General features: G+C 37.8%; 1 protein-coding gene across 1 annotated transcript in view; it reads left to right on the forward strand.

Moving 5' to 3' along the window:
• Positions 1-27,996, forward strand: part of LOC126176521 (agrin-like) — a 366,518-nt gene that overhangs the window by 235,464 nt on the left and 103,058 nt on the right. Inside the window, exons 14-16 of the mRNA XM_049923677.1 lie at positions 6,377-6,562; positions 6,811-6,990; positions 16,294-16,471. Coding sequence (XP_049779634.1) covers positions 6,377-6,562; positions 6,811-6,990; positions 16,294-16,471 — 544 coding nt within the window. The remainder of the gene's footprint in view (positions 1-6,376; positions 6,563-6,810; positions 6,991-16,293; positions 16,472-27,996) is intronic.

Raw genomic sequence — 27,996 nt, forward strand, 5'->3', positions numbered from 1 at the left:
CATTTGTTTTTAGAATGATATTTTTACTTTGCATCATATTGTGTGCTGATATGAAATTTCCTGGCAGATTAAAACTATGTGCCAGACTGAGATTCAAACTTGGGACCTTTGCTTTTCGGGCAGGCAAGCGCTCTACTGACTGAGCCACCCAAGTGGAACTCGTGAGCCATCCTTGCAGCTTTACTTCCATCAGACCTCATCTCCTACCTCCCAAACTTCAAAGATGCTCTCCTGCAAACTTTGCTGGGCTATCACTTCTGGAAGAAAGAGTATTATAGAAACATGGCTTAGTCACAGCCAGGGGGATGTTTTCAGAGTGAAATTTAAAAAGCATTACTCATGTGAAGTGAAATTCAACTTGCCCTTTTCTCAAAATATGTACTACAAACTGTGGATGATGGACAACAGGGAGATTCCATATTTCTAAAGTTCCAAAAAGTATCTGACACTGTACATCACTGCAGACTGTTAATGAAGGTATGAGCATACAGAACAAGATCCTAATATGAGAGTGGCTTGAAGAAAACTTAAGCAATAAAACACTGTATGTTGTCCTTGATGGTGAGTGTTTATTTCAGTTTATTGGAAGAATTTTAGAAAAGTGTGGTTCATCTGTGAAGGAGGCAGCATCATGTAGGACACTAGTGCGAGGTATCCTTGAGTACTGCTCAAGCGCTTGGGATCTGCACCAGGTCGTATTAAAAGAAGACATTGAAGCAGTTCAGAAGTGGGCTGCTAGTTTTGTTATCAGTAGGGTCAAACAACGTGTAATCATTAATGAGATGTTTTAGGAACTCAAATGGGAATCCCCAGAGGGAAGGGCTCTTTCTCTCTCGCTTTTTTTCTTTTTTTCTTTTTTTTTTTCTTTTTTTGTGTGTGTGTGTGTGTGTGTGTGTGTGTGTGTGTGTGTGTGTGTGTGTGTGTGTGTGAACTGGCATTTGAAGCTGAAAGCTGACTGTAGAATGATCCTATTCTGCCAGCATACATGTCACATAAGGACTATTAAGATAAGATACAAGACATTATGGCTCACTCAAAGGCATATACACAATCATTTTTCCCTCCCTCCATCTGCAAATTGAACAGGAAAGGAACTGACTAGTAATGGTACAAGGTACCTTCTGCCACACACCATACAGTGGTTTGTGGAGTATGTAATGTAGATGTAGATGCAGAAATTTTCAATTTGCAGCAAACTGTGCACTGATGTGAAACTTCCTGGCAGCTTAAAACTTTATTCCAGACTGAGACTCGAATGCAGGACCTTTGCCTTTCACAGGCAAGTACTCTACCAACTAAGGTACCCGAGCATGGCTCATGACCTGTTCGCAGAGCTTTACTTCTGGCATACCTTGTCTTTTACCTTCCAAACTTCAGTGAAATTCTCCAGCAAGGTTCACAGTAAAGCTTTGAGTATGTGTCATGAGTTGTGCTTGGGTAGCTCAGTCAATAGAGTACTTGCCTGCCAAAGGCAAAGGTCCAGAGTTTTAGTCTCAGTCTGGCACACAGTTGTAATATGTCAGGAAGTTCCATATTAGTGCACATTCCACTGCAAAGTGAAAATTTCATTCTGGAAACATCCCCCAGGCTGTGGCTAAGCCATATCCCTGCAATTTCCTCTTTCTTCCAAAAATGGTATAGCTGCAAGGCTCACAGAAGAGTTTCTTTGAAGTTTGGAAGGAAGGAGGTGAGGTACTGATCTGTGACAGCAAGTAAAAACTCATCAAAAAACTGAAATTGGTATCAGTGTACAAAGTATTCGAGCTCTTTTCTGAAATGCAGTGACCACAAATTATATGTTCAAAACAAGCATTTTTGAGAGATCATCCTTTGTGCTCATCCAGAGAAAAAGCAAAAATTGATGATGAGCATGTTGAATTAAACCAAAAACATCACAGCAGCTAAGTGGTTAAACTGTAAGCATAAATGTGGACATGTGCTTAATGATATGCTTTGTCACCATTGCTGTTATTGTTTAATGATTTTCTTAGGAGCCGGACTTCATATGCTCACCACTGTTAAAGTATTATTTTAGGCTTGATGAGAGAAACACAGATGATGTGAAAAAATGATTTTACTTCCCCAGTTGATGTAACAAGCTTGTTAGAAGTTGGCTCAGTGAATTTCTGTGCACTGTGCTAAATGTAAATTTGAAAGAAAGCTCAGGTGCAACAATTTCACTTCATGCCCTCTATCACTGCTTCCAATCTTTACAGTCGAGAGTGTGTGGTGTGTGCGGTGCAAAGTATATACATGAGTGGTGTATATAGTTGTTGCAACTGTATCGTGTCAGATTTGGACATGAAAGCCTTTAGAATGTGTTATCACGAAACCCTTTTTCTATTTCCATCTGATATCTCTGTCATAGGACATCATCTGCATAAACAGTATATTTTCACCACTTCAGAAAATTCTTTCACCCATACGTGCACTCCCATCACTGAAGGGCCACTTCTTCTCTCCATACATGCAGTAGGCGAGCTCATTCTAGTTGGTGTGGTGTGGTGGCTGCGCTGGCAATTGGATGAGTTAACAAGTCGCCAACCAATAAGAGTTCACTAGCCAGAAATGGGCAATGTTTCCTCAATTATGATCAAGCATGTTCTTTGAGACTCAGTGTTTGAATTTAAAAGGTTGTCTATTGATATAGTACAACGGAAATACATGCAAAAAGATGAGACTGAGTTATAAGTGGAACAAGAAAAGGTGGTAGCCAGGCACCTTCATCTCGTATTGGCTCCTTCGGGAACGCTTCATGTCGACTGTCTTGTTTTTCCATTACCATTGCAACCTGGCAGTAGTTGTATCAAACTGCACAGTGAAGCTAAATGTTGCAAGTTGTGTTGGCAACACCAATCATGGATTACATCACTCTCCTCTCTCACATCTCCCCTCTCCACAATGACGTAAAATATTCCCTAAACTCCACCACCACCCGCGGTGTGAACCATCTGTCTTTTGCACAATTTATAACTCATTCAGTAACATCAAATGTCAATAGGATGAAAACGGGACAAATTCAAGTGAGAAGTCAAGTAAGAACTTAGAGTCAAGGTGAACCTTACTAGGAAGAAATTTAAAATCGGTGAATTTTTAGCTAAAGTCAAGCGAGACGTTGAGCAAGAACTTAGAATCAAGGTAAACTTTACTAGGCAGAAATGTAAAATTGGGGAATTTTTAGCATTGATCTTACAGAATTTTCACAGAGGCTACTAATTTATGGTGTAGAGTCACGAACAATGTAAAATCATAGAATGTAAAATCAAAGTTTCACTGTATACATCTTCTAATTTATTCTTTCACAATTTTTCATACTCATCAATTCCCTTTTGCGAGTAAATTCATATCCAGTCTTTGACATTACAGTGCAGTATGAAATACAACAATTATCTGAGCCATGACTGCACTGAACATGAACTGCGCTGTCACATTGCAACTTTATAACACAGCTAACTGATTCTAAGTGCTTTGGCATGACACTGGCCCGTATATAGAAAAGTAATAATTCTTGTTGCCATATACATTATTTATTTTAGAAATTATATAGTAAAATTAAAGCATACTTACTTGTATTTTTTGCCAGAAAATTATTTTTTCTGATTCCAGTATACATCCACCAGTCAAATAACTGTAGCAATATATTTTGTATCAGTTCAGATATCAAACCAGTGTGTAAACACACCCACCCAACCACACACACACACACACACACACACACACACACACACACACACACACACACCTGTGTGCCTAGATCGTACTGGCTAGACATATGATGCTGGAATTGCATTTTGGCTGGTGGACTGGAATAGTATGGGATTGTCTCATGAGGATGAGTAGAGGAAGAGAGAGGCAAGAGACAGGAAGAGGGATTGGGTGTGAATAACTAGCAGCTAAGAGGGAGGCAGTATGTTTGCTGGCTTGGAATGTGGGATGGATGAATGGGCTCGGCATGTAATGCACAGATACCAGAGCCAGTGATTTTAGTGCATGTTGAAGTCGATCTGTAGGCAGGGATTGATAGGGGATGTCAGGACAGTGGGAAGGGAAACTGTTGGATGGAGGGTGCGGGGATGGTGGGTTTACAGAGACTGAGGTCAGGAGGGTTATAAGATTGAAATATGTGTTGCAAGGATGACTCCCATCTACATAGCTCGGAGAAGCTGATAGTGGAGGGAAGGATCCAGATGTCACAAGCTATGAAGCAGCTGTTGAAATCAAGCATGTTGTGCCAGTGGCTGGTGAACCCTGTTCTCTGCCACACTTTGACAGTGGCTATTCATTCTGGTGGACAGCTGATTGGTTGACATACCAATATAAAAACTGCGAAGTGGTTGCAGCAGAGTTGGTATATGACATGGCTGCTTTCACAGGTGGCCCTGCCTTGGTGGGATCAGGTAACCAGTGACAGGACTGGAGTGGGAAGTGCTGGGTGGATGGATTGTCTTGCACCTGGGTCTTCCACAGGAACATGGTCCCTGTTGCACACACCAAAAAATCATTATTTTACAGCCTGGTCACCCATGGACCGTGTATCTGCAGCCATGAGAACTCCATTGTCACATATGCTGAAGGTCTCAGGAGGGTCTTAACAGACAGGCACTCTTCTACAAATCTACTCCATAAACAGTTATATTCTCTCACCCTTAATCCTCCTATGAGCCCCACAAATCAGCTACAAAGCAATGCCCCCTTGTCACCCAGTATCACCCAGGACTGGAACAACTGAACCAAATCTTTCAGCAGGGCTATGATTATTATGATCATGCCTGGAAATGAGAGACATCCCATCCACGGTCCTTCCCAAACCTCCTAATGTGGTATTCCAATCACCCACCCAACCTACGCACAATCCTGGCCCAGCCCCCTGCCACTCTCCAGCTCAGCACCTTGCCACAGGTATCATATCCCTGTGGAAGACCCGGGTGAAAGACCTTGAACAGGTTGCTTCCAATCAATGACACTTCCTACCCTAGTCATGTCACAGTCTAGTCTTATCCTATCATAAGCAGCTATGTCATGCACCAACTCTGTTGCAATCCATGCACAGTTTTTTATGTCAGTATGACAACCTACCAGCTGTCCACCAGAATGAATGGCCACTGACAAAGTGTGTGGCAAGAACAAAGTTGACCAGCAAGTGCCACAACATGCAGCTGACTGCAAAATGCTTGGCTTCAGTGGCTGTTTCACAACCAGGTCCATCTGGATCCTTCCCTCTGTTACCTGCTTTTCTGTACTACACAGATGCGAGATATGCTTGCAATGCATTGTTCACTCCCGTAACCCTTCTGGCCTCATTCTCTGAAAACCCTATGTCCCCATACCCTCCACAGAGCAGTTTCCCATTCCTCCGTCCAGTAACCAGGTATCACATGCCCATCCTGTACACCTACCGCACCATTCTCCCACATTCTTAACCAGCAAAATGCTGCCTCCCTCTGAGCTGCTAGCTACCCATCCCCAACCACTCTTTATGCATCCTGTGTCTTATTTCCTCTACCCAGGCCACTTGGTACAACTCCACACCACCCTAATCCACTTTCTGAAATGGAATCCCGGCATTGTGCATCCACTGGCAAAATTTATGGTCACAAGTGTGTGTGTGTGTGTGTGTGTGTGTGTGTGTGTGTGTGTGTTGGTGTGCAAGCACTTTGTATGTGTATTTGTACTCTAGCTTGACAAAGGATTGCCCGCGTGGCCAAGTGGTTCTAAGCGTAAGCGCTTCAGTCCGGAACCGCGCTGCTGCTGTGGTTGCAGGTTTGAATCCTGCCTTGGTCATAGGTGTGTGTGATGTCCTTAGGTTAGTTAGGTTTAAGTAGTTCTAAGTCTAGGGGGCTGATGACCTCAGATGTTAAGCTCCATAGTGGTTAGACCCATTTGAACCATTTTGACAAAAGATTTGTTCCAAAAACTAGCAGGTTTTCTTTTTCTTTTGAGTGTGCCTGTCAATGACTCAACACTCCTGCTGTTTGTTGAGTGGTCTCCTTTACTCCTAAATTATTTATGTTAGTTATCAGTTTGTTATTTGACCTATATTTTATTTTATATTCTTGGTAACTGTTTGTAATTTAGCATATTTATTTCATAGTGGTTTCATTATCATCTCTGTGTAGTCAAATTTCAGATCTATGGGTATATGTGTTTGTTTCATCTGAAAACAAATGTGTTGCTGTACAACCAGTAGTGCAGATGCACTGTCTGGTAGAAGTTGCCAATGAAATCCTAGTTTAGCAGTTAAATACATTTGTGAAGAATACTTTTGATTAATCAGTTTGTAACAGTAATGATTTATTGCAAAAAAGAACTTATTGGTATTCTATGAGTAACTGCAATCTAAGATAAAAAGTATAAGAAATGTAATTTTCCTTTTTAGAAGTGCTTGTTCCTGGAACAGAACGTCCAATAAGAAGATCAACTACTTATCAGTACACAGAGGCTCTTGATGTTAACCTTCCCATCTTTAAGTTTACAAGGCATCTGTTGGTCCCAGTAGCACCAGATGACAGATACTTTTACCATTCTGGCAGTTTGCATCAAGAAGGATCTGATAATAACAGTGGTAAGATATAGAGAACATTTTATGTCTTGGTAGGATTGTTATTTTAATCCTGTATATGCTAGTTAAAATTTTATGATTTTAAAGTGCTAAATTCTTGTAAATTAAAAGATATTCTGTAGGTTTAAAAATTCAATAATTGACAGTGTTGGCTTTCTAACAAAAATATGAAAGTTAAGCATGCAGACATGTATACAATACTTGCAGGAAAGATTTACAAAAGTGATTTGATTTGGTTTTAACTTTTGCAGATATTTCATTTGAAGCTGTACTTCAACCTACACCTGCAACTGTTCAGTTAGTTATTGCTGCGATTGGAGAAAGATGTGGTACTAATTCATCTTGCACCATTCCTAAGAGCCACTGTATTTCTGGCCAGTGCATGTGCAGTGATGGCTATTTCGAAGCACCAGACAGGCAAGGCTGCATTGGTAAATTAATTTCAGTTGTAATCACAAGTCTGTGATTTGTTAAGTGCCATTACTAATGGGAAAAATACTTGCACTTTGGCTGTTATTAAAATTGTTATTAAGTTTAGTCTTAGCTCATACTAGCAACTTTTTGTTAGTTACTCACTGGCTGTAATAAGTCCACCACAACAATGGATTGCATGTAACAGTAAACCTGTATCCAGTATGGGATGAACTCTCATGTACTCTTCAGTGGGTGTTGTAAGATATGGGGATATAGTGAAGAAAATATAATAACAAAAGAATGTCAACATATTAAAATATTTAATCAACTTTCAAATCTAAGAAAATTTGCAGGGGTTGAAAAATCAGCCAACCAGTTGCAAAACAGAGATTTATTAGCACTTTACCTAGGTTTTCATACTTCTAAAAATATCTTCTGCAGAAAGAGTGGTCCTTGTTACATCACATGATGGAACATTAGATTAGATGAAGCCGAGACACTCTTGTCATATATAACATAGACAAAATAAGAATTATTCTAAGCCATGGCTTTACATAGCAGCCAGATCACATGTATCATACTTTAGAATGAATGCTCACTAGTAAATTCCCGCAGGTAGAGACTCTGGCATGACGTTCATGTAACTTATGAAAATATTTTATCCTGTGACTCCTGTTACACTTTATGTTGACAAGAGCCTCTAACTGTGGGCATTCACTAGTGGGCATTCATTCCAAAGTACAACGTATGTAATCTGGCTTCTATATAAAGCCATTGCTTGGGATAATTCTTGTTTTGTCAATGTCTTATAAGACAAGAGCCGCTCGGCTTCATCTAATCCAACATTCCATCATGTGATGTGACAAGGCCCACTCCTTCAGAAGAAGATACTTTAGAAATATCTAAACCTAGGTCAAGGCCTAATAAACATTTATTTTGCAACTGGCTGACTGATCTTTCAACCTCTTCAGATTTACACAGTTGCTGTTTTGCAGCCATGTTTAAGATTTCTAAGAAAATTTGTAACAGAAGCTAACTGTATTCTTCCCACATCTCAAAAGAGGAGTGAAGTGAGCAGGAATCTTGAAAAATGTAGCTTTTGCAATTAACAAAGCATAATTCACCAAGAAAAAGGAAATGATAGGAAAGGAGCAAAAGAAAGGTCCAATTTTGCAGGTGCTGGAACGAAGTGAAAATCATTGAGTGAGAAATGATACCAGTTGTAGGAAAGGATTAAGAAATTACTAACAGGTGTGTGTGTGTGTGTGTGTGTGTGTGTGTGTGTGTGTGTGTGTTGAGGGGGGGGGGGGGGGGAGGTGCATGCAGGCCAGTTTCTGCCCTCTTAGCTGTTATTCAATAGACACCAGTCTTTTATCATTAGTGGACCTTTGTTAAAATTAAAGTAATTTTTGCAATTTAATGCTACCATCAGTGGTTACATTCTAACTTTAAATCTAAGTGTTTATACTTATGAACTTGAAATTATTTTTGGATTTTTCATTTGTTGAGTCTAATCGAAATGTTCAAATATCTTCTTACGCTTATATCACTTGAACACATTTAACTACTAACTTTCTGTGAGTTTCGTAATCTATACTTTTCTCCAAGAACTATCTTATTTCACATGTCATAACCTGAAATTTTGTCTGTGCACTTAACAAACTTCCTACGTGACATAGATTGAATTGATGCATCTTTATAACCTCAGTACTCACCACAAAGCACAGACACACATATTATTTAAATCAGTGGAGAATAAAAATCAGAAAATTCTCTCTGTATTAAGCTATTGTTGTAACAAATGCTACATGTGTGTAAATACATTGACATACAAAACAGGGAGGTGAAGCAGAGCCAGGCTGAATCCAGGTGCCAGAACATGACTGTTGGTCTTGTATATGTTATTTTAGATGGTTTTCCATGTGTCATGGCAAATGTAGACCTGGGTCCATTTCCTAATAGAAACTGCAACACTCAAAGAGTTAAAATACAAATAGACACTGTATACAGTTCCGTGGTTCATAGACATATGGCACACATGACTTTCCTCCATTACAGTGGCTGGTATTTGTGAGAGCAGTAAGAGCACCTTGTTACAGAATTAAAATTAAAGTAGCAGGCAAGTCAAGAATGAACAACTGCTCATCACTGGTAGACAATCACTGAGGATAAAGAAGCAGTTTAGTTCTAGTCACTGAAGTGAAATAAAGTCATATCTTCTTAACTCTTCAGGCTTCCCTGGCAAGATCTTGACATGTGGAATAATCGGGTCTACTGCCAGCAGTAGACCCGATTATTCCACATATCATATCTTCTTCTGTCTTTGTTTGTCTTTAGTGTATTTGTCATATGACAGGTTTCAACTGGAGAGGCTCCATTGCATCCTGCTCTAAGCATTTTCCTCCATCTGTATATATGTTCATCCTCTTCTGGTGTCATGAATCTTTTCAATTCTCTTCCTACATCTTCCACATTTCCATCTATAATTCTTTGTTGCAGACAATTCCTACATCATATATATACCAGCCAAGATTTTTTGCTCCTTCTGGTCACTTCCACTTATCTTCTTTCTTTTTCTATTTTCTTCATTACTAAGTCTTTCAGTCCATGTATCCTTAAGCATCCTTCTCTGTAGCCACATTTCAAAACTTTCAGGATATTTTTCTTCTTTCTTTTTAACTGCCCATGATTCCACTGTTGTACAACACTACACTCCAGACGTAACATCTAGCAAATCATTTCCTCAGCTACAATGGAATTCTTCTAGACGTTGGTGATTACTTCACCTTTTCAAGTTCTATCTTTCCCATCTATATCCTTCCTATTTCTCCTGTACAGCTTCCATTCCATGTTGTTAAACTCCATAGGCATAGAAAGGATTTTACTTGTATTTTTTTCCATCTGGGAATAAGTTACATCACTTTTGTCTTCCCTATATTTATCTTCATTCCGTACTCCTTGCCCTTTCTTGCAATACTCATCAACATCTCCTCTAGCGCCTCTTCTGATTGTGCCAGCACTGCTCAGTTATCCACGTATTTTATAGTTTTTGTCCTTCCTCCTCCAATTTCAATGTTTCTTGCATCCTTTTTTTTTGCCTTGCCTGTCAGTTCTTCTCCATATATGTTGAATAGCTTTGATAGAGTGAGCATCCATGCCTTACACCTCTTCCAAAGCACATCTCTTCCATCTCCTCATTCCCTACTCTAATTGTCACTTTATTTTTTGTATACATATCCTTCATGAATTACTAGCTTTTCAGTCTGAACCCACATCTTTTAAAATTCTCAGCATAATTCTCCAGTTAACTATATCGAAAGCACCTCCTTGTTCATTACTATCATTCTTCCTCTTGTCCCTTTACCCTCTCTAAACCCAAACTGGACTTCCCCACTATTTTTTTTTCAATCTCTGTAGTATGACTCTTATTATAGGCATTGATAAAACTAATTGTCCTGTAGTCTTTGCATTATTTTGCATTTCATTTTTAGGTAGAGGTACTAGAGTGGCCTTGTGTAGATCTTGAGGACAAATTCCTGTGTCATAAATTCTGTTCACTAACTCACAAGGAACCCCCCTAACCCAACATGTCAAAACCTGTGCTAAAATACGTTATGCAAAAATAATACATGGAAAGGAACACACTGTCAAAGTTATAATTGCTAAGACACACTGCAAGTATTTCTTTTTTTTAAGCGTTGAAAATTAATGAATTTATAGCTCAGCAGGTGGCCAAAGAAATGTACTCCTCTACCATAGCTGTAGCAGATAGTACAACTGCAACACGACAGGTACATAGTATTGGTTGACAGCACATTGGTAAATAGATAATAGGGCACCGTGCAGTCATGATTTGTAAACTGAATTTCAGTTTCTCTGACAGTTGTTCACAGTTGTTACTCACTCAAATTTGCAGCTTATTTAAGATCAATAATAATTAACAGTTTCCTTTGAGGCATTACTAGTTGTTAACAATGGAGATAAAACTGAAGTAATTTTCTTTGTGTTTTCTGCATACGTTGTTGCCAGTAGTATCTGACTTTCTGCACTTTCCAGAGTTTCACAGTAATGTCAAATCCAGTTACTTTTCTCAATCTTGAAAACAAGAAATATGAGGAATCAAAATATGAATAATACTCAATTGAAATTGCTTACTTCTCGTGAAGACGTACATATCTGTTATTTATTAATTACTTTCTTGGACAGTCATTTGAATGGTTTCAGTATTTCATTCGAAATTGTGGAAATATTAGAAGAAACAGGAAATAACCCTGATGATTCCATGAACTGTTATTCCAACAATGGTTTTTGTGCTCATTAAAGCCCAAAACAAAAATACAGTACCTTCCTAGCCCAAAGAAAACATGCACAGTAATAATGTTCAGTGACAAAGAAAAAGCTGTAAATGTTTTGATTAAATGAAGGAAGGAGAAACACTTATATATAGGTGGTGTGCAAAGCTGGTTTTGCTTCATAAAATTTGAACATGAATTGTATAAATGGAAGGTGAATTCACACAAAGTACGAAATATACACCAAAGTGAAACTTGCAAAAGTGTGAAAGAAAAAATATTTGAAAGATTTAGAACTGTTCTCATGAGAGTCAGTGCATTATTACCAAGGGAGATCTGAGGACCTCTGAATTGCAAGTGAGATGAACATTACTGACTTTCATACCTCTTTGAACTGGTTAAACGGATTCAGTAAATTATATGGAGAAGGAAGTCACAAAATTTTGAAGTTTACTTCAAGTAAACATGTACAGGAAATGTCATTAATAGATAATATAGTAGGGAACTTTGTAACTGACTTGAAGATGGAGCTTCTTGCTATCTCCTAAAATGCTATGTATAAGGATAATTAGACAGTTTTGTGCAAGGACTGCTTGTGACTCACACTTTATTGTTTCAAGCAAAAAAAGGCAGAGCTGCTTGTGAAGTCAGTGAATGCTCTGATACATTCATATACAACAATGCCAGTGATATGAGTGAATTACTGTATCCATAGCGTTGTGTCTATCATATGGAACATCAAGGCAAGTAACCACCAAATTAAAAAGTGGACTTTTTAGTTGAAAAATATCTTGTACTCAACATAGCAAAATCTGGAAAAATGGATGAGAATAATTTTCACTACTACATCTGAAGCATTTTCTTACCAGTTGGAGGAAGTAATTCATTGTTTTTCTTGGATTCTTGGTCTGGATATAATGACACCTCTGTCTTTAGGAGGATGACAAAAAGACTTAATATAATACAAATTCCACTCAGAATTAATGGTGTAATTCACTGACTCAATAAAGAAATTTCTTGACATTGTAAAGCATTTTCTAGAAAATTGTTGGACAATATAATTCCCAATACCTCTTTGCCATTTCAGATTTATTAGTGGAACAGTACTGTGAAATTCAGTCATTCCTGTACTGTCAGTTTGCATCATCATACACTCCTGGAAATTGAAATAAGAACACCGTGAATTCATTGTCCCAGGAAGGGGAAACTTTATTGACACATTCCTGGGGTCAGATACATCACATGATCATACTGACAGAACCACAGGCACATAGACACAGGCAACAGAGCATGCACTATGTCGGCACTAGTACAGTGTATATCCACCTTTTGCAGCAATGCAGGCTGCTATTCTCCCATGGAGACGATCGTAGAGATGCTGGATGTAGTCCTGTGGAACGGCTTGCCATGCCATTTCCACCTGGCGCCTCAGTTGGACCAGCGTTCGTGCTGGACGTGCAGACCGCGTGAGACGACGCTTCATCCAGTCCCAAACATGCTCAATGGGGGACAGATTCGGAGATCTTGCTGGCCAGGGTAGTTGACTTACACCTTCTAGAGCACGTTGGGTGGCACGGGATACATGCGGACGTGCATTGTCCTGTTGGAACAGCAAGTTCCCTTGCCGATCTAGGAATGGTAGAACGATGGGTTCGATGACGGTTTGGATGTACCGTGCACTATTCAGTGTCCCCTCGACGATCACCAGTGGTGTACGGCCAGTGTAGGAGATTGCTCCCCACACCATGATGCCGGGTGTTGGCCCTGTGTGCCTCGGTCGTATGCAGTCCTGATTGTGGCGCTCACCTGCACGGTGCCAAACACGCATACGACCATCATTGGCACCAAGGCAGAAGCGACTCTCATCGCTGAAGACGACACGTCTCCATTCGTCCCTCCATTCACGCCTGTCGCGACACCACTGGAGGCGGGCTGCACGATGTTGGGGCGTGAGCAGAAGACGGCCTAACGGTGTGCGGGACCGTAGCCCAGCTTCATGGAGACGGTTGCGAATGGTCCTCGCTGATACCCCAGGAGCAACAGTGTCCCTAATTTGTTGGGAAGTGGCGGTGCGGTCCCCTACGGCACTGCGTAGGATCCTACGGTCTTGGCGTGCATCCGTGCGTCGCTGCGGTCCGGTCCCAGGTCGACGGGCACGTGCACCTTCCGCTGACCACTGGCGACAACATCGATGTACTGTGGAGACCTCATGCCCCACGTGTTGAGCAATTCGGCGGTACGTCCACCCGGCTTCCCGCATGCCCACTATACGCCCTCGCTCAAAGTCCGTCAACTGCACATACAGTTCACGTCCACGCTGTCGCGGCATGCTACCAGTGTTAAAGACTGCGATGGAGCTCCATATGCCACGGCAAACTGGCTGACACTGACGGCGGCGGTGCACAAATGCTGCGCAGCTAGCGCCATTCGACAGCCAACACCGCGGTTCCTGGTATGTCCGCTGTGCCGTGCGTGTGATCATTGCTTGTACAGCCCTCTCGCAGTGTCCGGAGCAAGTATGGTGGGTCTGACACACCGGTGTCAATGTGTTCTTTTTTCCATTTCCAGGAGTGTATTTTACAAATCTGATCAAATGTGCCTGGTATGCACCACAATATGCAAAGCAACAGCAATGACATTTTCTTCCTCCATTCCAATTCTGTCTAAATAAAACCATTAATTACTCTGAACTGTCTGAATTAATTAATTTTTCTTTTATTAGGTGTGCTTTGTGTAACAAAAATGTTTCTCTTTGTCATCCAATACAAACTTTGCATTTTTGTGACAACTACATAGAATAAACAAGGAATGGTTTCATTGTTACCTAACTACACATTATTCAAAAATCAGCATAAGAACTGTGCTACAGGAATTGTCACAAAATATTTAATATCAACAAATTAAAGTTCTGATTGATGCAAGTCATCTGTAATGTAATATCATACAGTGCTTTGATTGTCTTTCCTCTATAAGTCACTTCTGACACAGCTACACCTGCAACAGTTTAGCTGTCGATATGAACTGCAAGTTCAAAACATTAATGAAGTGAGACGTCATTGGTATGGTTGTAAGTGCTTAAAATTTGCTACATGGCACTACATCCTCTTGTCACAACTACATCTACTTATTTGCTGACTTGAGTGCGAGGCAGGAAGGACTGCACAAACCACTGTTATGAGCAGTTCTTTCTGTGATGGTAATGAGAATAACTTTAACATTTTTAAATACTTGCAGCACACATCAGCAGCTAAATTTTTGACTTATTCTTCCTGAGGGGAAAATTTTCGGGTTTGGTTTTGACATGTTGGACTGGATTATTCCCATGTCAGTCCGTCCGGCTATTGAAGTTAGACCTAAGACTTTCGTTGCCTCAGATGGTATTCTGTACAGCCCAATGCTTTCTTTTCCCAGAGCTCCCAAGTTATGTTCTCTGTTTCCCTATTAGAACCTTGGTCTTCTTCATTTTGTTCCTCTTCATCTTCCAAAACTAGTTTGATATGATCTTCTTCCCATCTTTATTTAAAATTCCTTGCTTGTTTATTTTCCTTGCCTCTCTTGTTAAGGATTTTACTGTTTTCTACACTTCTTCCAATTTTCCTTTATTTCCAGTTCTTCTATTTGCTCATATTGTTTCCTCATCAAATCCTCTCTAGACTGATCAGTTAACTCTCTTAGTTGATTGCTCAGCTTTCTGTGCTGTCTTCTGCCTTCTCCCAAATTGTCATTTTTCCATCAATATACCGTATGATAAGCTGTTAACTGTGAATGTTTGGGCATCACAGACAAAATGACAGATCGAATGGCTGAATGGGAGGGATGAAAATTGGACTACCACTTTCTGTATAGAGAGAGAGAGAGAGTGTGTGTGTAAAATATCTACTGATCTTTTCATTTATTACAGAAAAACATCTCTATCTGTTTCTCAGTTTCACTTACATTACTTATCAAAATAGTTTGTGATAAATAAGTTATTTATGGTTCATATTTGCATGTAAACACTATACCTCAGAACTTAGTTACCAGTTTCTCTGAATGACTTTCGGTTTTTGTAATGGTTGTTAATTCTAATCTGAATCTGCAGTGAAGATCAGTCTCTAAAATTAATAAACCCAGACATTATATTTTGTACACCAGTGGTAAGTCGATTCACATTTGTGTTCAAATGCTGGGCACCTTTGTCAGTTTTGTCAAATAATCTTGTGTACAATCATGATTCTTTTATGTTTCAACAAGTGTTCCTACTATATAATGGTTTTCTTTAATTATGTCATGGATAATATATAATCAGGGGAAATAGTGGAACCACCAAAGTTACATAAATTGCTAGTAGTTACAGACAAAATTATAAACTACAGAACTTTCATGAAAAACAATTCTCTTGTGTTTTGGAAAGGGTAGACAATTATAAATTGATAGCTTTGTCTTCGTTTGCCTCAGTCATATTTATTCTATGTCCTCCTCATTTCTTTTGATCTGGCAGTTGTTTAATCCTCTAGTTTAAGCAGTTTAGAGTGGTTAATTGCTTATTATTTTGTATTTTGCTCGTAAGTAGATGTTTTCGAGATAACTTTACTTGTATTTCTAATTTGTTACCGTTAATATTACTGATAAACAACAAATGACAAATCTGAACTGCATAGTTACCTGGCCAATGAAAAGAGGTTATGTTTCCAAAGTCACTATTTAATCAGTTAATACCGAATATCTGTAGAACTGATATCTGACATGTGTCACAATCTGATATTAATTTTAGGATCATTAATACACATCATTTTTGTGTGCAAGTACTAACTATGAATTTGATTACATAGACTTCATGCCTGTGATAACTCATGAACAGTAAATGAACAATGTTTATTTTATAATGAGTCCCTTTTTTATTTATTACAAACTTTCTTGTAAAACATGCCTATGCTATGATGTAACTTCCAAATAATAAAAGCTGTTATTCAAGAAATCTCATCAATCTAATGTGACTAGTTCACCTAAATACTAATATTAAAATAATTTTAATTTCCCTCAAAACAGCTTACAAAATACCATCATTTGATGGGAAGTCATATATTCAGCTGAAACGCCTGAAAGCTTACAATAAATTAAGTGTAGAACTGGAATTCAGTACATACACCAACAATGGCATCATCCTGTACAATCAACAGAAATTTGATGGAACAGGAGATTTTGTTTCTTTGGCTGTCATCAATGGGTAAGTCATAAAGTAGTTATTTTGAAGTACCAGTACAATTTAACCTTAATGTATTATCCTTGCAATCATCACTGTCTTTACCACCTGCGATGTAGGATGTGACACCTCCACTGTGTTTGGATGAGGTGCCCTGCTCACCATGTATGAACCTTCAAAAATTTGGTAAAAATTCTCTATCTTGTTACTGGTATCTGATGATTTTTTGTCGTCTTTATCAAATTTGTCTTTGTTGAGAACACATTGTGGTATTCCCAAAGCAAATTCTTTAATTTTGCCTTTACAGCTTTGTTAATTCCTATAATTTCCATTACTTCAACTCATATTCCATTGTTTGACACATGTATTTCACTATTGAGCTGACTATTCTTTTCTTTAGCAATATAACCTCATTTTATTGGATTTCTATTGAAAGCATTAGCTCATCACCATCATGTAGCATCAGTTCTGTGCTTCTTTGCAAAGACTAGTAATATTTGCAAACTTCGTCTTTGTTTTGTTATAAGAAAGGATCTGTTGGTGGAACATGCTGAGGTGGTAGGTTTTGAGACGGGTTGTATGACACAGAATATAAAGGACCATTTACTTTGATGGTCGTACTACCCTTCTCAAAATCTAGTATCTTGGCGTGATCTACCAATGGATCCTTTCTTATAATAAAACTGATACATACATCTTTTACCATCATAGCAGTTACTCTCAACAATGTTTCTTGTTTCCGCATTTCTAGTAATACTCGTTTTTTTATTCTTATCTCCAGTGTCATCTATGATCACAAACCTCTGTATCGGTAATACTGGTACTCTCTCTCCATTTATTATTTTTCCATAAAGTCCTCCTAGAATGGTGCGTATTTTGCTGCTGGTGTCAATGGCTGCTACTGTTCAGTAACATTAATTTTAACACTTGCCACAAACTGATGATTCCCTTTACTCTCATTCCTTATTCCTTTCCTCTTATGTATGTTTTCTTGGTCACAATCATTATACTGTCTATAGTCACAAAAATGTTAACCACTTTGTCTCCCATCTATTGCTTTTCTGGAAAAACCATTGGTGTATCTTTCATTCTGATTTGTGGGGACATTGTTTAATCATAAGTAAACAGTAACTTAAACTTATATGTAATCACCAGTTTTTTATTCAGTACTCTTTCAATTTATTTATATCTGCCTGAATAGTTCCTGTGGTCCCTTGTTTACGTTTTAATCACTACTTAAATGAGTTTATATGGTTTCTGTTTTTACCGTGAGTGAGAAGTGTGTGACATGCCGTAGGATCGTTAGTTCTGGGGTATGGTGTGATGGGTGCTGTAGTTTCTTTCATTGGGGTGGATGTAGTGGCATGGGAAATGGGGACATAAATGAGGCTCACCAGTGGTATTGTAAGATCTGTAGTTGAGATAGGAAAATACTGGAACAGGAATTGAAAATTGCAGCTCTTCAAGCTGACCTAGACAAGGCAAGGAAGGATCTGGACAGGTTAAAGAGGGAGAAGGGTGAACAGAGGTGGGAAGTGGCAACAGGTAATAGGGGGAACAGGCAAAGGAGAGCATCGGACAGCTTTGTCATAAATCTTGAAAATAGATTTGACCTGTTGCCTCAGTCAGAATCAAATGAGCCTCATGTAACTGAAGCTGTATAAAGGGCACAACAAGCTTTCAAGGACTTGAAAAAGGTAGGGAAATTTGTAAAGAGAAAGAAAGTTCTGTTGTTAGGTACTTCCCATGGTAGAGGTGTTGGCCAACTACTGCAGGAAAATCTAGGTCCAGAGTATCAGGTCACAAACTTTTTCAAGCCTAGTGCAGATCTGGGTCAGGTAACAGAGGATGTAGGTTCTTTATGCAAGGATTTCACAAAGGAGGATGCCGTGGTTATAATGGGTGGTCCGGAAAATAGCATTGACAGAGACTCTGAATATTCCATAGAGAGTAACCTGGTGAAGATAGCATCAGCAACGAAGCATACGAGTGTGGGATTTGTGTCTGTGTTGAGACACCATGATCGGCCTCATTTGAACTCTTCTGTAGGGAGGGTGAACTTGGAGTTGGTGTGGCTGCTTAGGACGGATATAGGGTCCCATATTGGTTTGATTCCTGTGGATGCTATCAATAGGTGGGACTACACTAGGCATGGCCTTCACCTCATTAGGAAAGGGAAGGGAAAACTGCCTGGGTTAATTGCAGAAAACTTAAGGGGGGACACTGTCACAAGTGGTAAAATACCAGTGGTCACAGGTGTCAGAGGGGTGCCTTTTTTAGGATAGGGAAGGGGGAAAGAAAATGAGTTTTAAGAGAGATTGGCAGACACACTCAGTTTGAGAAAACAGATGAACTGGAGTCAGATTTTAGCATACAGCCTCCATTTAAACAATGTTTAACAGAAAGCAATCAGAAACTGCCAGTTCATCTTCGCCACAGCAGTTATAATCCCATTAGTATGCAGTATCAGTTATCTTTATTACACCATAACATTCCGGGACTCAGAAATAAAGTAGATGAACTATTCATTTGTATCGATAAAATGAATTCATCTAACCAAATTGACATAATCTGCCTCTCTGAACGTCAAGTTAGACAGTTCAGGATTTAAGCTAGCTTCCTATTTCTGCAGAGTAGATATGGATGGAGGAGGAGTTGCCACATTTATTAAAAACTGCCATAAATTCAAAAAGATTGACATTAATAAATTCTATTTAGAGCAGCATCTAGAAGCATGTGCAACAGAAGTAGAGTTCCATAACAGATCCTATATAATAGGAACTATTTACCGAGCACTTGCAGGAAATTATAATCTGTTCATAAATCATCTAGAAGCTCTTTTGGGTTATTTGACAGGAAGAAACAAAGAAATTTTGACTGCTGGTGACTTTAATACAGATTTTCTAATCCAATCTTCCAGTAAACATTCACTGCAGTTATTAATGTTGTCTTTCAATCTAACTCACATTGTAAACTTTCCAACTAGGATCACTAAATCCTCAAAGACAGCCATTGATAACATTTTTATAGACAAATCAAAGGAACAAAATCATATAATAAAACCTGTTATAAATGGACTATCAGATTATGACATGCAGCTCCTTGTTTTATACGTAAATTCTAAGCAGATTATCAAGACAGCTAAATCTGAGTACAGGAGAGTAGTCAATCAACCAAAAATTGAGTGTTTTAGAAAACTGCTCAAAGATATGAACTGGAAAGATGTTTATAGTGCTCATGACATGAATGAAAAATATAACACATTCATGAACAATGTCAGTACCATGTTTGAAAACTGTTTTCCTCTAAAAGTTACTCAAATTAAACAGAAGTCTATAAAAAAACATGGATTACACAAGGAATAAAGGTTTCCTGTAAGACAAAAAAGAAAATGTATCTGTCGACCAAGAATAGCTCCAATGCTGATGATTTAGCTGAATACAAGGCTTACTGTAAAATATTAAATAAAGTAATTCAGACATCTAAACAAATGCACTACGAGAAAAAGATAGCAATGTCAGGGAAAAAAATAAAAACAATATGGGATATAGTGAAAGAGGAGACGGGTGGAACCAGAAAGGAACAGGAGCAAATAGCACTAAGGGTAGATTGCACATTAGTAACCAATGGGCATAGTGTGGCAAATCTATTTAACAAGTACTTTATAACCGTTACTGATAGAATGGGACTGTCAGGATCAGTAAATAATGCCCTTGAATATCTGAAACTAGCCTTTACAAATAGCTTCAGGTACATGAATACGTCACTCACTTCACCAAAAGAAATAACTTCCATAATAAAATCTTTAGAAACAAAGCGTTCTAGTGGTCATGATCAAATATCAACAAAGTTAATTAAGGCATGTTCTTATGAGTTTAGTACAATTTTAAGTTACTTGTGTAACCAGTTAATTGTAACTGGGACATTTCCTGACTGGCTAAAATATGCAGATGTTAAGCCTCTATTCAAGAAAGGGGATAAAGAGATACCATCAAAGTACAGACCGATTTCACTTTTGCCAGCATTCTCAAAAATTTTAGAAAAAGTAATGTACAGGCAGCTGCTCAACCATCTGACCACAAATAACATATTATCAAGAGCACAGTTTGGATTTCTGAAGGGTTCTTATATCAAGAAGGCCATTTACACCTACATTGAAAATGTACTTAATTCATTAAATAACAAATTACAAACAGCAGGTATTTTCTGTGATTTGTCAAAGGCATTTGATTGTGTGAACCACAACATCCTTTTAAATAAATTAGAATTCTATGGTGTCATGGTGGTGGTTCAAGTTATACCTCACTAACAGGAAACAAATGGTGTCAGTGCAAGGTACTAGTGAATTAAGTCATCAGTCATCATCAGAATGGGAAGAAATTACATGTGGTGTCCCACAAGGATCCATCTTAGGGCCATTGCTTTTTCTTGTGTACATTAATGATCTCTCATCAGTTACACTGTCAGAAGCAGAGTTTGTTTTGTTTGCAGATGACACAAGTATTGCAATAAATAGTATGTCAAGTGTAGTTCTAGAAAGATCTGCTAATGATATTTTCATGGATATTAATAAATGGTTTAAAGCCAACTCACTGACATTAAACTTCGAAAAGACTCACTATATGCAATTCAGAACCTGTAAGAGGTTTCCACCCAGCATATGCATAAAGTACGAAGAAGAGCAGATAGAAGAGTTTGACAGTCTTAAATTCCTGGGATTACAACTTGATAATAAATTCAGTTGGGAGGAGCACACCACAGAACTGCAGAAACACCTTAACAAATCTGTATTTGCAATTTGAGTGTTAGCAGACATATGTGACATAAAAATGAAAAAGCTTGCATACTTTGCTTACTTTCATTCCATAATGTCATACGGTATAATGGACTCTTCAAGTCAAACAAAAGTTTTCAGAGTCCAAAAGCGTGTAATACGTATTATTTGTGGAGTAAATTCACGGACGTCCTGTAGAAACCTCTTTAAAGAATTGGGTATACTAATTACTGCCTCTCAGTATATTTACTCCTTAATGAAATTTGTCCTAAATAATTTATCTCTTTTTCCAACAAACAGCTCAGTTCATACATACAATACCAGGAACAAAAATGATCTGCGCAAGGACTTAAAAGCACTTACTTTAGTTCAAAAAGGGGTCCACTACTCAGGAACACTCATCTTCAATAATTTGCCAGTAAACATAAAAAATTTAATTACAAATAAAGATCAGTTTAAAAGGAGCCTGAAAGACTTACTAGTGCCAACTCCTTCTACTCCATTGACAAATTAGTATTGTTATTTCAGCTTTAAAAAAAAATTGAGATGTTCCACATCCATGAGGATCTCCTCAGCTCAGATCTATGGAACGAAAAACTAATCTAATCTAATTGTTATGGTTTCTGTCCCAATTATCCTTTGACTTCCATCTTACAATCTTTCAACTATTATCCTTTGTTGCTTTTTCTAACAAAGCAACCACCTGACTCAGGGCCTTGTTAATATCCTCAGTTTTCTTTCTATGATTCCCGATGGAGTGTACATTTTTATAGCTATGAATTTGTGGCAAATATGTTCTTTCAAACAGTGATCTTCAGTGCTAACATTTTAACTATTATTATTTACTGCAGGTCTACTTTTCAATTTTGAATTTGGTTTTTTCTTTACATTTCCAGCAGAAGGTTCAGTATCTACATCATTAAAATCACTGATCTCATGGTAAATACTATTTACCTACTCAAATACCTCCTTTGCATTACTTATGTCAGATTTTCTATCAGATTCTACTTTAACACCCAGGTTGACTGATCCTGATCATCTGGGACCAACTTACTATTTATATCAGAGACTGTCCTTATACATTCTTCAGTCTCGTCACTAACCATAGTTTGCCAAGTATTAATGGCTACCTCAGTTTTGTTGACATCAAGAGTGCTTGCAGGTTTTTCCCTACACATGTCCATGAGTAAGTTCAAGGACATCATTATCTGCTCATCATTTTCTCTGATTAATTTCTACAGCACACATTTAATACTTGGTCACTGTTATAAACATAAACAAGTTAACAATGTAAATACAATAAAATCAAACACCATAAAATCCAAGATGGAATAATCACAATATTATGTAAAGGATAGACTGCTACTCATCATATAGTGGAACACTGAGTTGCACACAGATGCAGCAAAAAGAAAAAGTTATTCAAGAATGTATTCATACATGTTGGGAAAAAACAATGGTTGATCTGCCAACTGTCATTGTCCCATTGCTTACTGTTGTGAGCGTGTTCCATTTATGGGTTTTGAAACAAAAATAATGATAGTTTGTGTCACTGTTCTACCAAGCATAATGTCCATTTGTGAACTTTCAGTATTAGTGTCTCAGTTATTTAGATTTGTTTTCGATTTTGTAACTAGACGAAAATATAAAAGTGCATGCTGCAGTTGTAGAAAATGTTGAAAGTTTTTCTAACTACAAGTAACTGTAGTTAAACAACAGATGTTCCCTCACTTTTGAGAATATATGCATGCTGACTGTCATACACTCCAATAGTTCTGAGATGGTTATACAACAATCCTCATGATACTTCATTAATTGTACTTCTTAAAGAAAAACCTAGTGATTTTAAATTAATTATCATTTTTGTAGTATCTTTCCCAAATGTCCATAAAGTTTTATTCTAGTTTGATGGTGTTCAAACTTTTTAGCTGCAAGGCAATCTTGGCCTGAACATAAAACACCTGTAGGCTCTTTCACATGTATCTGACTTGAAGTTTGGGTTAAGTAAACTTAAGTTTAAAAAAAAAAGTAACAGTTGTTATTTCATTATTAACTACTAATATAACAAACTTTAATCAACTTTCAACGTTATTTTATCTTAATTTTGCAACAGAATAAATGGAAAGAGTGAGCTTGCTTCTTCAGCAGGGCCAGCTCAATGTCCAAGCAACACACCAAGCTGAGAGGGGTTCCAGAAGCACAAAATTTGTATACAGGGTGTATCATAATTAGTAGTGAAAATAATCCATTTTCACACTTATTTGTTTTGGTTTTATTTGTAAAGGCCTTACTAAGTACTCAAGGAATGGCAACTAACATATGTGAAGAGAAAGGAGGGGAGGAGTGTCAAATGATATGTCACTTTCATGGAAATGTGTTCTCACACTGCCCCTGAGCATCATATTGGAAATAGTGACTCATGTCTCTTTCTCCACAGTCATTCATGATCTATATTTCATGCTGATGGCTCCCAGTGCTGAAAAATCTACCTCATGTGAGTTGGTTGTTGCAAAAGGTATCATAACTTGTGGAGAACTGTGACATACTTGCTGATACTCCTGCTCCATGAAACTCCAAAATGCAAGGAATGATGAGGAAATGATCTTCAATTTCAATGTGGAGTCTGAAGGAACATCAATAAATCACTCTTGTTCTTCAGTGGTAAATGTTGATGTAAGTTTTGCACTGAAAGGAGCTTTACTCCACTTGTAAATTTAACCTCCTTCTGAAAAGCAGAGGGTAGTTATGATTAAATTTTCACTACTTGAAAGATCCCCAATGAAAAATGAGTGATCTTAGAACAATAACACTTTGTGGAATCATTTGTAAGGACCTGCATAAGAGAAATAATGAATAAAACATTGAAAGAAACACATTTCAATTTCCACATGAGAGGGCAACATTTATTAATTCATGCCTTGTTTACATTCCAGGTTACAAATGTTGCTCAGTATGACAACTATCTGCATCCGTGACAGTCTGGAACTGCACTAGAGACACCATTTCACAATTGTTCGTAACATTTTTTGAACAGTGGACCATTGAATGTCCAGCTCATGCTCTGCTTGAAGATAACACATTGCATCCAGCATTCTCAGTCTTGGCAACAGTAACTTCTTCAAAAGTTTTTGGTGCAATTTACCATTGGTGTCTCCCAGGAGCAGTTACCCAAGTTGCCAATTAATTTGAACTTCTTCAACCACAGTGCAGAAAGAGGACCTCTCCTTATTCATGTAATGCATCAATACTCATGGATAGCAGCAGGACAATTGTTGTTGTTTTCATATAAAAGACCCATATTGACTGTGTTCAACTGTAATGCACACTGTCGCTTGTGTTTCAGCCCTGTGTTGCCATACCATTACCAGCACCTAATGAAAGTCACAACAGTAACATTGCTGACAACATGAATTGTGCAGCGCACAGTCTGAACTCCATTCCTATAAAGTTATGTGCCCACATGTGAAATGTTTTTCTGTCCACACTGGTTCTAGTAGTGAAAGTTTAATTATAACCCCCATGTACTTGAGAATGTAATCACTGATTTTAATTACATGATCCACAAACTCAGATTTCAGTCTTTTATTCAGCTGAAATTCTTTGTCTTCTAAAACCATCTGAAGAGCATGGAAAATGTAATAGATTTCCAAATCATCCAGAGTTTTTTTTCCATAATAGTAGTTTATGTCTGAAAGCTGAAATGTAGTCTGAGAGTATGCTGGTCTCACTACCTTGGAGGGATACATGTAATGAACTGAATTTTTCAAAGATATCACAAAGATATGCCAGTTTCAAACCAATGACACTGTCTATGATTTTCTTCAAACTCAAATGTTTCTCCTGAACAAAGTAGGAGTAAAGTTTATTTTTGAGTTCACACCCCTGTTCAAGGCATTCCCTAGTGAAAACCAATGGGAGTTACTTAGCTATGTGTTCCATTGATCAATTCACAGTAATCATTATGATGTGAAATGCGCCAAGTGCATAATAAATGGACACATGAATCAAGATTAAAATAAATAAATAAAAATAAAATAGCTTAAAATTTTTATTGCTTACTCCATTCCCTTAAAGGGCACAAAATGTGTATATTATACCTATAGATTTATTTATTCTTGTTTGAGAATTCATCTTTGGTATAGAAGGAGTTGTCAAGAGGATATGATTTCAATTTATTTTTAAAACTATTACTGCTGTCTGTCAGACATTTTATTTCATCTGGTAATTTATTGAAAAGTTGTACAGCAGTGTATTTTACCCCTTTCTGTGCCAAGATAGGTTAAGTAGAGGGTAGTGTAAGTCTTTCATTCTTCTGGTATTATAATCATGAATGTCACTGTTGTTTTTAAACTGGTCCATGTTGTTGAGAACAAATTTTATTACTGAGTAAATGTACTGTCAGGCTGTTGTAACAATTCCTAACCTTTTAAACAGATGCCTACAAGATGTGCAACTGTGAACCCCACACATTATTCTAACCACTTTCTTGTGAGCAGTGAATACTTTTTGTCTAAGTGTTGAGTTACGCCAAAATGTTATTTCATATGACATCAGAGAATGAAAGTATCCGAAGTATGTTAGCTTTCTAATTTCTATATCCTCAAAATTAGCAATTATTCTGATTGCAAAAGTTGCCCAACCTAGTTGCTTTAGGAGATCCAAAATATGAATTTTCCAATTAAGATTCTCATCTATACATACACCCGAAAACTTAGTATGCTCTACCCCGGCTGCTGACTTCTGTCGATGTGCTATATTTATTGAAGGAACTGTACTCCTGTACTCTTTGCAAAAGTAGAAAATTGGATGTACTTTGTTTTATCAAAGTTCAGAGCAAGACCATACACAGAAAACCAACCAATAACTTTTCCGGAGACATTATTTGTATTTTCTTTTACTGGATTAATAATTAAGCTTGTATCATCAGAAAACACTGTCACTTTTGCTTCTTGTTTCAGGTAAGAAGGGAGGTCATTCACATATATCAAAAACAGCAGGGGACCCATGGTCAAACCCAGTGGAACATCTAATGTAATTTCACCCCAGTTAGATGAAGTGGGAAAATTCCTTAAATCACTTAAACCATATAAAGAAATGTTTTTCCTTCCTGTTCCATAAACATGACTTAAACCACTCACAAGCTATTCCATTTATACCATGGTATTGTAATTTCTGTAACATTATGTCTTGGTTCACAAAAGCACTTTCAATAAGTCACAGAAGATTCCTGATAGTGGCATTTTACTATTTAAAGACTCTGTTATGTAGGCAGTGAAATTGTATACTGCAAAAAATTAGGGAAATGCACTCAGCTCCCATAGCAATGCACATTTTTTGAAAACATCTGAGCATAAACGGCCAATTGTTAATGAAGTTTACCAATTTAATCTCTGACTGAAGGACCTCATGAAGGACAGGGTTCATGATTGATTTGTAGTGCCAGTACTTCGTGACTAAAACAATGTGTCCAAATAGCATGAGGAGCCTGGTCATGAATCAGAGCTTCCAATCCAGCATAACAGTCGGGTGTACTAAGACCTCTATCTGTACACAAGGCTACACTGTTTTCTTCCATAAGACTGTAGTGTTTCAAAAAGGTCTGCTGGTTTTGCTCCAGGAGTTGTTTTCCTGCAGGAAAGAAAATCTTCATGAAATTTCTTGTCATGTGTAAATCACACATAACAAATTAAATGGATGCCCATCATTGTCATTGTCTGTAGCTTCATCGAACTGAATTACAAAATCATGATTACCTTTGAGATTTTGAAACAAGTGATCATTAATGCCATCAGCCATATCAGGTATTCAGTAACTGATAGTATTGTAGGGTAAAGGCACATATGCCAGTTACTTGGTAGCTGACTCAAGTATCATGACAGATACCATGTTTAGTGCAGCTCTTAAAATAATGTCTTCATTACAATGTGAGGTTTGCCCTTTACCGTATAGTAGGCAGCTTTTTAAGATGAAAGAAGAGCCTTTGGAGCTTATTTCATGGAAGCTTTCCTTTTTTAACTTGTGGGAAAAGTACTCTCATGTTTTGTTTATCAAACTATCACAGTATGACTATGACTGTCATTTCATTTTATTAGGATACGTGCTTTCAGAAACTAGAGCTTTGAAACAAATGGCACACTACGGTTATTCTTTATTTCTGAAAGTGTAAAGCTGAAATTTGAGTAGCAGTCATCATATTTCCTACATTTTCATCTGTTCATGTTTTTAGAATTGTATTGTACATTTGAAATGTCCCACATTGTATTTGAATTTAAAAAAATTTTCCGTGCTACAACGCTGCCATAGGAACAACACTTACTTGCCCAGCTGGTAGCCGTCACTACAATCACACATATTGTTCCTATACTCAAAAAGCAAACCTGTAAACCAATTATTTTTATGAAACCACCATGATTCCCCTACTGTAAGGCCATGACAGGCAGTTTGTAATCCCCTGTCCTAGTTCATTTTATAACTCACTTTACATGTGTTTCATATCACTTTTAAATCATTTTATCAATGTTGCCAGGTAATTTTATTGATAATTTACCTGGAATTTAAGGTTACAAAAATCGAAGCCCTGTGGTTACAGGCCCTTTTTTACTCACAGTGAATTCTCACTAGGAGTAACTGAATCTACTGTGCTTCCCCCCCTCCCTCCCATGCCTTCCTAAGAGCACCCCCATTTAACATCTTCATTTATGGCTTTACATTCTATGATAGTATTATGAAAAGGATAGGATGCTACTTACCCTATAGATAAGATATTGAGTTGCAG

This window comes from Schistocerca cancellata, chromosome 3 (genome assembly GCF_023864275.1).
Source record: "Schistocerca cancellata isolate TAMUIC-IGC-003103 chromosome 3, iqSchCanc2.1, whole genome shotgun sequence".
In the NCBI taxonomy this organism is placed as follows: Eukaryota; Metazoa; Arthropoda; class Insecta; order Orthoptera; family Acrididae; genus Schistocerca; species Schistocerca cancellata.